The sequence below is a fragment of the Crassostrea angulata genome, chromosome 1 (genome assembly GCF_025612915.1).
Source record: "Crassostrea angulata isolate pt1a10 chromosome 1, ASM2561291v2, whole genome shotgun sequence".
Classification (NCBI taxonomy): Eukaryota; Metazoa; Mollusca; class Bivalvia; order Ostreida; family Ostreidae; genus Magallana; species Magallana angulata.
Genome location: NC_069111.1, coordinates 27,776,026 through 27,789,387, shown reverse-complemented (window position 1 = coordinate 27,789,387; position 13,362 = coordinate 27,776,026). Strand labels below are relative to the sequence as shown.

Sequence of the window (13,362 nt, the reverse complement as noted above, 5' to 3'; positions counted from 1 at the left end):
TGGAGCTACAAGAACAGTTTTGCTCACCTTATTGTCCTCTATATTTTGAAGTAACTTCGTATTCCCTATCAAATTAAAAGAAATAAAATAACTATGTAGATATCTGCTCATTTCTTTGAGCGTTAAAACTATTTTGAAGTCATTTGGCTTTACAATAGTCGCTAAAAAGGGCTATATTTTGTATTTGCTGTAAAAATATGTATATATTTTTTAATAAATACACATAATAACAATAGATTTTTTATTAGAATATTAAGGAAAGTTCAATTAATGATTTATTATTTATCAATAGTCTATCAAATATGTCTAGCATCTAACAAGAAACTTTTTTACTGTTCTATGTTCAAATTTATGACATCAAATTTAAATATTTTGATTGTTGTAGACAATCCTCACCATCGAGATGCATTACAGTAAATATTACAGGTAATCTATACATATCATATGTTTTCCCTATCTTATGTATCTCATATGATATATCATTGTGCTTCATTTGTCTGTCCGATGTATGTATGTTTACTACTTAATAAAAACAGGCATATTTTGACAGTGAATAATTTGGATGTTGTTAAAAAATTTCTATAGTTTCTGTAGTAGTTCAAGGAAATTGAATATTTGCTCTCTTTTAATTTGCATACACATGTGGTGCATACACATATATTTTATAAAAAATAACATTTTTTAAAGGATACGTCAGGCAGTTAAGCGGATTAGCGGGAAGGTGATGATGTGATGCTTTAATGCATATGTTTACTAGATCTTTTTATCCAATCTATCACATTCAGTATACATTAAAAGATGTTTTTTGCATCAAATTAAATAAAATATAAAATATTTTAATAAATCTATCTCTTTACTAAGCTGTCTGATAATTTGCATCAGTAAATAACGGCAATCATAAGTATTCACTTCATGAATCAATCCATTGTTTAGACTGATCTTTAAGGTAAAAACTTATCATCTTAAAGTTCTATAATGATAATTATAACAGAACTGATGATGAATTATAAAATGTTTTTAACTTTTCATTTTCACTAATTATGTACTATTGTTCGTTAATATGTACATGTATATTCATCTTGTATATGCAATTTGATAAAGATAACCTTTGATTTTTTATTGCACATGAAAGAAGATACATTTTAGGAGGAATGAAACTATATTAATATGAAATTCTGGTTGTTTTTATGTTTTATTTTTAAACCCCAGGGTACTAAAATATACTTGTATTAATACCGGTAAATTTTAATGGATTTCTGTCAACAAACAGCTTATTTTTATATTTTTATTTTAAAAAATTGTAACATTTCAAAGGGTATTTTAAACAATTACCTTTTTTGTCAAATGTATGATTTATTACACCTATACGTATGATTCTATACGTTACTTGTATATTTTATTCCATTCTAGCACCAAACAAGTACGTTTTTGGCATTGAAGCTCTGGCAGATTTACAATGTAAGTGTTATCTTCTATGTCTCAGTATACTGGATCTACCACTATTTAGATATAATTATAATAAGAAAACACTATAGCAACAGTGTGGTTTTCGTTTATCTTATATGTTTTTTAATGAATTATAAAATGTTTATGTTATGTTTTGTATAGAAGTATGTTTTATGGTAATAAAATGCTTCATTTGGTATTTACACTTAATTTTTAGCTCACCTGAGCTGAAAGCTACTCTGAAAGCTATTCTGATCACATTTTGTCCGTCGTCCGTCCGTCCGTCCGTCCGTCTGTCCGTCTGTAAACTTTTCACATTTTAAACTTCTTCTCTAAAACCACTTAACCAAATTCAACCAAATTTGGCTCAAAGCATTCTTATGGAAAGATGAATATAAATAGCAGAAATGAAAGAAAAATTTTCATTGAAAGCGGAGAAAACCTCAAAACTGTAAAAAAAAAAAAAAAAAAAAAAAGAAAAGAAAAAAAGAAAAAAAAGGGGTGCATTTTAAAAAATCTTCTTCTCAAGAACTACAGAGGCAAATTCAACGTAATCTAGCATGAATAATCCTTATGGGAAGGAAAATATAAATTGCAAATATTATGGGCTCATGAAATAAACTCGTGAACAAAATACGACTCAAACCTAGCAAAATTTTGAGCTCATCTTGCTTATAATTCTACGATTGACGCTGAAATTTTGGTTGATCATTAGAAATTCTATATGAATTAGAGTATGTTAAATACTTGTACACAAAGATTAAAGAATGATATGCTGTATATAACTACTCTCTGGGGCCCCCTCTTTTTACAATGAATAATGTGAAATGTGAGTAAATAAAAACGACATCGTTAAAACAGTTTCCATAGTTCTGACACATTTCTGTTGCGGGGATAAAAGAATTATCGCTATTCTTAAGAAAATATTACAGCGGAAAATTATCCTCGTTTGTAGCCATTTGTTATTTTTGAATAAAAATGAAAATAATGGGTGGGCCATAGTAAATAAGAGTGATGTGCCTGTCAATACGGTAACATTGATTTTTATAGCTCTTTAACATGTCACGTGACAACATTTTTCATTCCAGTGTATTCATCAATCAAGTGTGAGTAAAGTTATAAAAATCACGAGTTTACGCGAGGTAAACACCAGTCATATAATTATAATGGACAAGACAAATTAAACTGTTGAATATTTTTAATTTGAGAAATTAAACGCATTGAGGTGCAATTTTCTTCTTCACAATATACATGTAGGTAGGATTTTTTTGATAAAATACAATAACTATTATATTTAAAAAAAATACAAGAACTAGTAAGTAGTTGAGGAAGAAAATGTACCTATATGCCCTCATATATTTCGATCGTTTTATTAAGTGGGGGATGGGGCAGAACGAGAATACAGGGAATTAGAAGTTATATAACAGTGTACCCCTACCAAATATTTAGTTCTATACCTTGCGTAGGATTTTCTTATTCTGTTTAAAAACAGTATTTCATGAAGGTACAATGTCAAAGATTACGTGTATGCAAAAATAAGTGTAAAATTCGAATACTTTACAATATTTATTTTTTTTCTTTATCTACCAAGGGCCATATGGCACAATATCTTTTGAACGCCCATTGTTGCTCAGGTGAGCGATGTGGCCCCATGGGCCTCTTGTTACTTATGCAGCTGCCCAAATTCTTGCTCTTACCATATTTATAAGAATTAAACAAACAAATATAATTGAAAATAATTGGCTTTTAGATCGTTTGCATTTTTTCTTTTTTTCTTACCAAGCAAACGGATGTGGTGGCCAGGGAACTTGGTCAGTTTATGACAGCCAGTGCTACAGTTGCATAGCTAATGCTGCTCCTTGGCAAACTGCCAGAGCATCGTGTCAGCAATTAGGGGGTGATCTTGTTACTATCAATAATGCAGGGACACAGTCTTTTTTGGAACGTACGGAAACATTTTGATTTACTGAATTGATGGTTTTGTAATTCAGCGCTCTCACGTCTTTCTAATAATGTTTTCACTAAATTGATCTAATCAAGATATACAAAAAAATGAATTTGTTGAACTATTCTTGATTATTTGAAGTACAGCTAAGTACATAGAAGCGTTTAATAGGGGTTAACTCCAGGAAAGTTTCTACGTAATGTTTTGACTGACCTTTGTCCAATCAGATCGTAGCTGGGCAGAGTTAAGACATTGCCGCACGTGACTTAAATGAGAGAGAGAGAGAGAGAGAGAGAGAGAGAGAGAGAGAATTAAGTAAATTATAAGTGATGCCGATGAAGAAATCACCATTATGGGCAAACAAATTAATTAAAGTCTACATATGAAAATTACATGTATGTCCTACATTGGTATAACTTAAAAGCGTATTAAAGAACGACTGTGAAAATTTCTTGGCCGTAGACAACATGCAGTGTCTTCATACATGTAGATGTATAAGTATGACGTAACTAACCAACTTAATTTCTTGGCAAAGAGTCCGAGTATACGGGCATTAAATATTTTGAAATGCGAACGAATGATCACTTATGAATTTAGATGTAGTGAAAAGGAAAGGCAACGCAGGCGGATGCTTAGTGGAAAAAAACAATGGCGGACAAATTCGACCTTAGGTAAAGAATGTTTTACACTGAGTAGCCATGAAGAAAGTTTTTATAGAAAGTAAATTTACAACCTATATTTAATTCCAGGAAGATTCGTCATACTTTGATTAGAATACTAACGGTAACACTTGTAATGAAAACAGTTTCTTAAATATTCGTACAGTCTTCGATGTTTGATATTACCTCATCCCATTATCTGTATAATGACATCGTTGTTCCCCGGTTAAAGAATTTCAAAACATTTACAAAGTTACATAAAATAAGATATACTAAACCTTGACTTGTCACTTTATAACTATTGATAGATAGTTCGCTCATCTGCGTCACCTATAATTTACTCTCTCTCTCTCTCTCTCTCTCTCTCTCTCTCTCTCTCTCTCTCTCTCTCTCTCAAATTAAGTCACGAGCGGTAATGTCTCAACTCCGCCTTCTACGATCTGATTGGACAAAGGTCAGCCAAAACATTACGTAAAAACTTTTTTGGAGTTAACGCCTATTTAACGCTTCTATGTACTTCTCTGTATTGCTTTTCAAAACTCCACGCTTGCGTTTTTTGTATTGCAGAACAACCAACATATGTCGTGTTTTAGAATTGTTTCAGTTTGGGGTTTGCTTAAAATAAAACTCTGACAAGAAGATATAGTGTTTGAACATTAAATAATGATATGTTTTTAACGCGGTAACCAAATAGTTTATCATTACGTTTATAATCTTTTTTTTATTGAAAAGAACTTTGCCCCAACACATACCACTGGATTGGACTGAACGATATAGCCAATGAAGGCACCTTTGTATGGGTTAAGGATTCAACGGTTAGTACATTTAGTTTTGACATAGATGTCCTTTACAGCTTAGTTATTTAAAAAAAAATCCATTGTCGACATATAATATGACATGTAAATGTAGTAATATATTAAGATGTATAATTCATGTAGTGGAATACATGTAAATGTATTAATGAACATTTTCATTTCAACAACTTTAATTTTTGCAGCCAGTGTTTTATTCAAATTGGAACACAGGCGAGCCAAACAATGCAGGAGGGGATGAAGACTGTGTGCATACTTATCAGAATACACATAAGTGGAATGATTTAAGTTGTACATTTAGTTACTCTTACATCTGTCAGAAACCTCAAGGTAAGTCAATAAAAGTTCAAACTGATTATGCATGCATTAACTTTTTAGGCACCAGCATTCAGGTTAGCGCCAACATGGCAACAAAACAACATAACAGCATATATGAAATATCTAAATCATTTAACAATGCAAAGCAATTAAATTCAATTGAAATTTTATTTATTTGATAGTTACATATGCAACTATTCTTTAAAAGCCTTTGAAGTTAGTTCCTTTTGGTATAAAATAGGTTTGTAATGTCCCTCTTTCAGTCATTATATCACTACTGAATTCAAAATCCACTGATCTTTCCGAAAATTCACTCACATTGTCTGACATCTTATGTACTTTGACTGTACCTCACTGTACCTTTTACTGACTTCTAGTGTACCCCTTTGTACCCTACTGTTCATTTCTAATGACCAGCACTGTACCCCACTGTACGCCATTGTACAAGGCACTGACCAGCATCGAACCCCACTGTTCGCCACTGTACATAGCACTAACCAGCACTGTAACCCAACGTACCCCCTGTATATTAAATTTGAAAGATAAAATTTTTCTAAATATTTTCAGTATGATAGTTTCCTCGATATTCAGTTATATGCAGCATTGACATAGAAAAGAGTTCAACAGACCGTTTAAATCTAATTATGTTTTATTTATTAATATTCATATTGAATCGTATAAGCACAAAATATTAATAGTTCTTAAAGTAATTTAATGAGAATATAAAAATCCTAAATTTTTATATTTTGAATATGATTTTTAAAAATGCATAAATTTTATATAGATTCATTTGTAAACTGGAAGTCATTGCTTTATAAGCATAAGAAAGTACACTTACTTAACCAGCCAGGTTATAGAATTATTTCGTTTAGTTTATGACAAGCCCTCGATTAATATGACCGGGCTTGTTAATTCCTTGTGCTTCAGCCAATAAAAAACCAGCCAATTAACACAGAATCAACCAAATCCATAGTTGGGGCTTTTTTGTGTACACATATCAAGAGATAAGTGCACATTGGATCACAAAAGTAAAATTTTTGGATAGCACACAAATTCCCTGCCCATGAAATGATTTTTTAAAAAAAAATATATTTCAAAATATCGAGTTCAAATTTTACATACCGATAATAACACCTACTGCAGTTATACATGCATAACGAATTCTTAACATGAACATTTTTAGTGGCGTATTTAACAGTAAAATTAATTTTAGCAAAAAAATAAAAGATTCGAAATCAAAGAAGTTTTTTCTTAACTAACAGGCACGAAGCGTCGTTTTTAAAAGCGGAAGGGTGGGGCAGACTCTTGACAAAAGGGAAATCCACCAACCTCCCGCCATCCTAATCTGTGACGGAGGGTTGGATGCAGTACACATAAAACTTCAATTTTCTATGTTTGCAATGATTCGTTATTTTATTGATTACTAATTATTTAGGAATATAGTTTAGCTAAGACATTTCTTGGAGATTAATTAAAAATTTGATTCCGAGAAAGTCAGATGTTGTGTTGTTCCTGTCAAGCTTCCATCGGGTATAATGAAAAACATGTTGAGAAAAATACTAAAAAAATTATTCGGGTTCATTGTGGTATCACTTAGGTTGGTTTGGATATCTTTGGACTATATTGAGTAATCATCGAGTAACACAGGTTTAAATTACGTTATAGTGTAGCTGAGATTTGGTTAAATAAACTCATTAAGTATATCATTTATGCTTAATATGTATCATTAGAGTACATAAAGTTCATTGAGGTATCATTGGGGTATCATTGGATTTCGAGGAGGTATCATTAGAGTATAATTTGGGTATCATATATTGGAGTACATTGGAGTCATATCATTAGAGTATCATTGGAGTAAAAAAGACGTACACTTCGGCCAACGCGGTTTTCGTATTTACCGCGAGTCTTCGTGGTGTTAAATTGATCCCGGTTTAGCACAGGTAACTCAGGTAAAACCATGCATCCTCGCGGTACAGCTTCTCACATTGTCCACACCGTCGCGGTATCGTGAATCCAGTCTCAGGTGAAAACTATTCTTATTTTTAACGCGAATGACCTCCCCCAATTTCTTCCTAATATGACTGAGAGGATTGATGAATATTAATTCATATTCTTTTATTTTATAAATGGAGTTGATTGTTACAATTTATTATTATTATAAAAAAAGTGGTGGAAATAAAATGAACGTGCAATTATGCTAATACAGAATTTTGTATACTATTTTGTATACTAGATAGCGTTAAATATTCAATCTTGGCACATTCATCGCTGACAACTATCGGTGATCAATTAATTTAATTAATTAATCAAAATCACCAAAATATCATATTTAGCCTCAGGAAAGGGGATACTAAATGGTGTTTCGTATACAATCTTTCATAATTAATTCTTACCTTCAAAACATACCTTACAACCGGTCATTTTTCTTAAATACGTTTAAAGAATTTTTTTAATGAATAACAAAGTACATGTATATGTAAAATGTTTTAAAATGCACTCGCTTATCACCGCTGCGACCCGAGTTCGATCCACGTGATCGACAGTAGTTGTATTTGAATGTGTATGATGGTCGCCCGCTTGGACACGTGGGTTTTTTCCGGGTAATCGGCTTCCACAGACATCAATGACCCCCTCACACTAACATCCGTGCAAACGAAAGATATTAATATAAGTTGTAGAACTAGTTTATCAATCGTTGTATAAAGTAATGTTAATGTTAAAATCATGTGTATTTAAAAACTGACTTTCCTATCCGATTTGGCAAAAGTATGTACCATATATAATCCGTCGGATTGGTTGGTCCTCACAACCCGACCCAATCCTTGGCTTTTTCATAAAATTTTAAATAGTAACTATTGTGCGTATATGGGAGCATTTCCTTTTCGACCCCTTTCGTCACAGTTAAAAACTAATTTTTATGTAAGGGCCTGTGCCGCTGCATAGAGCTTTTCGGAAGAAGAATTCGATATTCGATATGGAAACAACAATTTTATTATTTGAAATATTATTTGACTGTTTTGAATTAAATAAGAAAATATGTTTCATATTATGACTACAACTAATCCAGCGCTGGCCAATCCGTGAACCGAAAGCTTATGCCTGAATTTATAAAAATTGCTGTTCCGTTCTTCTATTCGTCCTTTTCTTCATTCGTTATTCTTTATACATTGATGGACAACATTATCATTTGATCAGTTAGATCGTATTTGAAATTATAGATAACGATGACTGCAATCCAGAGCCTTGTCAAAACAACGGAACCTGTACAGACCTGGTCAACGGCTTCCAATGTGATTGTGTGGCAGGATTCAATGGAGCAAATTGTGAAAACAGTGAGCAATATAGATTCATAATATGTTCGTCTATGCAAAAGACACAACAGGGATGTTTCTACAGATGTTTGTTTTAATAATTAAAACTATATATGATTTGTGCAGGCTAATCAAGTTAAATTAACTTAATTTAAAAAAAAAATTAACACAAACATTGCTAAAACCTTATACTTAATACTCCTCTTTCTCTCTTAGAATATTTTATAGTTCAAGGACGCAAACCAAATACGAGAGCGACACTCCTTTGGGTACCTCCCAATTTTATTGCATCAAAAGCATTGACAAAATATTGAAGATCATTTTGTGTTGATTCTGTTCATGCAGCTGGTACTTGAAATTGTAGATATCGATGACTGCAATCCAGAGCCTTGTCAAAACAACGGAACCTGTACAGACCTGGTCAACGACTACCAATGTAGTTGTGTTGCAGGATTCAATGGACCAAATTGTGAAAACAGTAAACACCATACCTGCATAATGAATTTGTTTCTGGGAATCTAAAAAACCTTCAATGTGTTACTTCATGAACATTTGATATTCGTGAAATATGGTGTAATTTTAATCATAAACATCCGAATAAGAATTGTCGAGAAAAAAATTCTGTTCATTCAGTTGGTACTTGAAATTGTAGATATCGATGACTGCAATCCAGAGCCTTGTCAAAACAGCGGAACCTGTACAGACCTGGTCAACGACTTCCACTGTGATTGTGTTGCAGGATTCAATGGAACAAATTGTGACATCAGTAAGCACTATCAATGCGTTATATTTTCCTTTTATGCAAAAGACACAATACACGTGTCTCTAGAAATATTTGAACTAGATTTTAATTATTTCATTTTACTTTTTGCTTTAAATTAAATGAAAAAATGTTTCATAATATGACTGTTTACAAACTGTCCTTACCCCATACGCTTTTTCATTACGGTTCAAATTCCAGATATTTTTAACTTACTTACATATAAAAAAAAGTTCCCAGCAATTTTGAGGATAACAAAGCACATGAATTAGTGTTCATTATTTTAGTAGTATAGATATATTGAACGTTGTGTATTTCAGATATCGATGAGTGTGCATCTGAACCTTGTCAGAACAATGGAACTTGTATAGATCTGATCAATGATTACACATGTGCTTGTACTGTCGGTTTTAATGGAACGAACTGCACAATTGGTAAGTTGGAATATATTTTACTTCTTGTGAATGTTTTCAACTAAGAACCAAGTTATTGTAATAATATTGTAAACAATGCAGTTGATTGAGAATATTTTACTTTTGAATCTTTGATCCAATGATAAACAAGAGCAAATACAAATCTAGTCTGTATAGGACATGCATCAAAATCATAGACTAAAAATTGTAGAGAATTTCGTTTTGATTCTATTCATGCATGCAGCGGGTACTTGAAATTGTAGATATCGATGACTGCAATCCAGAGCCTTGTCAAAACAACGGAACCTGTACAGACCTGGTCAACGACTACCAATGTAGTTGTGATGCAGGATTCAATGGAACAAATTGTGAAAACAGTAATCACCATACCTGCATAATGAAATTGTTTCTGGGAATCCAGAAAACCTTCAATGTGTTACTTCATGAACATTTGATATTCGTGAAATATGGTGTCATTTTCATCATAAACATCCGAATAAGAATTGTCGAGAAAAAATTCTATTCATTCAGTTGGTACTTGAAATTGTAGATATCGATGACTGCAATCCAGAGCCTTGTCAAAACAACGGAACCTGTACAGACCTGGTCAACGACTACCTCTGTGATTGTGTTGCAGGATTCAATGGAACAAATTGTGACATCAGTAAGCACTATCAATGCGTTATATTTTCCTTTTATGCAAAAGACACAATATACGTGTCTCTTTAAATATTTTAAGTATATTTTTTTAATTATTTGATTTTACTATTTGTTTTAAATTAAATTGAAAAATGTTTCATAATATGACTGTTTACAAACCCTCCCTACCCCATATGCATTTTCATTCCGGTTCAAATTCCAGATATTTTTAACTTACTTACATATAAAAAAAAAAAGTTCCCAGCAGTTTTGAGGGTAACAAAGCACATGAATTAGTGTTCATTATTTTAGTAGTATAGATATATTGAACTTTGTGTATTTCAGATATCGATGAGTGTGCATCTGAACCTTGTCAGAACAATGGAACTTGTATAGATCTGATCAATGATTACACATGTGCTTGTACTGTCGGTTTTAATGGAACGAACTGCACAATTGGTAAGTTGGAATATATTTTACTTCTTGTGAATGTTTTCAACTAAGAACCAAGTTATTGTAATAATATTGTAAACAATGCAGTTGATTGAGAATACTTTACTTTTGAATCTTTGATCCAATGATAAACAAGAGCAAATACAAATCTAGTCTGTATAGGACATGCATCAAAATCATAGACTAAAAATTGTAGATAATTTCGTTTTGATTCTGTTCATGCATGCAGCTGGTACTTGAAATTGTAGATATCGATGACTGCAATCCAGAGCCTTGTCAAAACAACGGAACCTGTACAGACCTGGTCAACGACTACCAATGTAGTTGTGATGCAGGATTCAATGGAACAAATTGTGAAAACAGTAATCACCATACCTGCATAATGAAATTGTTTCTGGGAATCCAGAAAACCTTCAATGTGTTACTTCATGAACATTTGATATTCGTGAAATATGGTGTCATTTTCATCATAAACATCCGAATAAGAATTGTCGAGAAAAAAATTCTATTCATTCAGTTGGTACTTGAAATTGTAGATATCGATGACTGCAATCCAGAGCCTTGTCAAAACAACGGAACCTGTACAGACCTGGTCAACGACTACCTCTGTGATTGTATTGCAGGATTCAATGGAACAAATTGTGACATCAGTAAGCACTATCAATGCGTTATATTTTCCCTTTATGCAAAAGACACAATACACGTGTCTCTAGAAATTTTTGAACTAGATTTTAAATATTTCATTTTACTTTTTGCTTTAAATTAAATGAAAAAATGTTTCATTATATGACTGTTTACAAACTGTCCCTACCCCATACGCATTTTCATTCCGGTTCAAATTCCAGATATTTTTAACTTACTTACATATAAAAAAAAGTTCCCAGCAATTTTGAGGGTAACAAAGCACATGAATTAGTGTTCATTATTTTAGTAGTATAGATATATTGAACTTTGTGTATTTCAGATATCGATGAGTGTGCATCTGAACCTTGTCAGAACAATGGAACTTGTATAGATCTGATCAATGATTACACATGTGCTTGTACTGTCGGTTTTAATGGAACGAACTGCACAATTGGTAAGTTGGAATATATTTTACTTCTTGTGAATGATTTCAACTAAGCACCAAGCTATTGTAAAAATATTGTAAACAATGCAGTTGATTGAGAATACTTTACTTTTGAATCTTTGATCCAATGATAAACAAGAGCAAATACAAATCTAGTCTGTATATGACATGCATCAAAATCATAGACTAAAAATTGTAGAGAATTTCGTTTTGATTCTATTCATGCATGCAGCGGGTACTTGAAATTGTAGATATCGATGACTGCAATCCAGAGCCTTGTCAAAACAACGGAACCTGTACAGACCTGGTCAACGACTACCAATGTAGTTGTGATGCAGGATTCAATGGAACAAATTGTGAAAACAGTAATCACCATACCTGCATAATGAAATTGTTTCTGGGAATCCAGAAAACCTTCAATGTGTTACTTCATGAACATTTGATATTCGTGAAATATGGTGTCATTTTCATCATAAACATCCGAATAAGAATTGTCGAGAAAAAAATTCTATTCATTCAGTTGGTACTTGAAATTGTAGATATCGATGACTGCAATCCAGAGCCTTGTCAAAACAACGGAACCTGTACAGACCTGGTCAACGACTACCTCTGTGATTGTGTTGCAGGATTCAATGGAACAAATTGTGACATCAGTAAGCACTATCAATGCGTTATATTTTCCTTTTATGCAAAAGACACAATATACGTGTCTCTTTAAATATTTTAAGTATATTTTTTTAATTATTTGATTTTACTATTTGTTTTAAATTAAATTGAAAAATGTTTCATAATATGACTGTTTACAAACCCTCCCTACCCCATATGCATTTTCATTCCGGTTCAAATTCCAGATATTTTTAACTTACTTACATATAAAAAAAAAAGTTCCCAGCAGTTTTGAGGGTAACAAAGCACATGAATTAGTGTTCATTATTTTAGTAGTATAGATATATTGAACTTTGTGTATTTCAGATATCGATGAGTGTGCATCTGAACCTTGTCAGAACAATGGAACTTGTATAGATCTGATCAATGATTACACATGTGCTTGTACTGTCGGTTTTAATGGAACGAACTGCACAATTGGTAAGTTGGAATATATTTTACTTCTTGTGAATGTTTTCAACTAAGAACCAAGTTATTGTAATAATATTGTAAACAATGCAGTTGATTGAGAATACTTTACTTTTGAATCTTTGATCCAATGATAAACAAGAGCAAATACAAATCTAGTCTGTATAGGACATGCATCAAAATCATAGACTAAAAATTGTAGATAATTTCGTTTTGATTCTGTTCATGCATGCAGCTGGTACTTGAAATTGTAGATATCGATGACTGCAATCCAGAGCCTTGTCAAAACAACGGAACCTGTACAGACCTGGTCAACGACTACCAATGTAGTTGTGATGCAGGATTCAATGGAACAAATTGTGAAAACAGTAATCACCATACCTGCATAATGAAATTGTTTCTGGGAATCCAGAAAACCTTCAATGTGTTACTTCATGAACATTTGATATTCGTGAAATATGGT

The 13,362-nt window shown here is 32.3% G+C and overlaps 1 protein-coding gene across 1 annotated transcript in view; it reads left to right on the top strand.

Annotated features, from left to right (window-relative positions):
• The window catches only part of LOC128191925 (neurogenic locus notch homolog protein 1-like), a 67,096-nt gene that overhangs the window by 31,403 nt on the left and 22,331 nt on the right, over nucleotides 1-13,362 (top strand). The window contains exons 21-32 of the mRNA XM_052864299.1: nucleotides 9,144-9,257; nucleotides 9,572-9,685; nucleotides 9,928-10,041; nucleotides 10,215-10,328; nucleotides 10,649-10,762; nucleotides 11,005-11,118; nucleotides 11,293-11,406; nucleotides 11,721-11,834; nucleotides 12,077-12,190; nucleotides 12,365-12,478; nucleotides 12,798-12,911; nucleotides 13,154-13,267. Coding sequence (XP_052720259.1) covers nucleotides 9,144-9,257; nucleotides 9,572-9,685; nucleotides 9,928-10,041; nucleotides 10,215-10,328; nucleotides 10,649-10,762; nucleotides 11,005-11,118; nucleotides 11,293-11,406; nucleotides 11,721-11,834; nucleotides 12,077-12,190; nucleotides 12,365-12,478; nucleotides 12,798-12,911; nucleotides 13,154-13,267 — 1,368 coding nt within the window. The remainder of the gene's footprint in view (nucleotides 1-9,143; nucleotides 9,258-9,571; nucleotides 9,686-9,927; nucleotides 10,042-10,214; nucleotides 10,329-10,648; nucleotides 10,763-11,004; nucleotides 11,119-11,292; nucleotides 11,407-11,720; nucleotides 11,835-12,076; nucleotides 12,191-12,364; nucleotides 12,479-12,797; nucleotides 12,912-13,153; nucleotides 13,268-13,362) is intronic.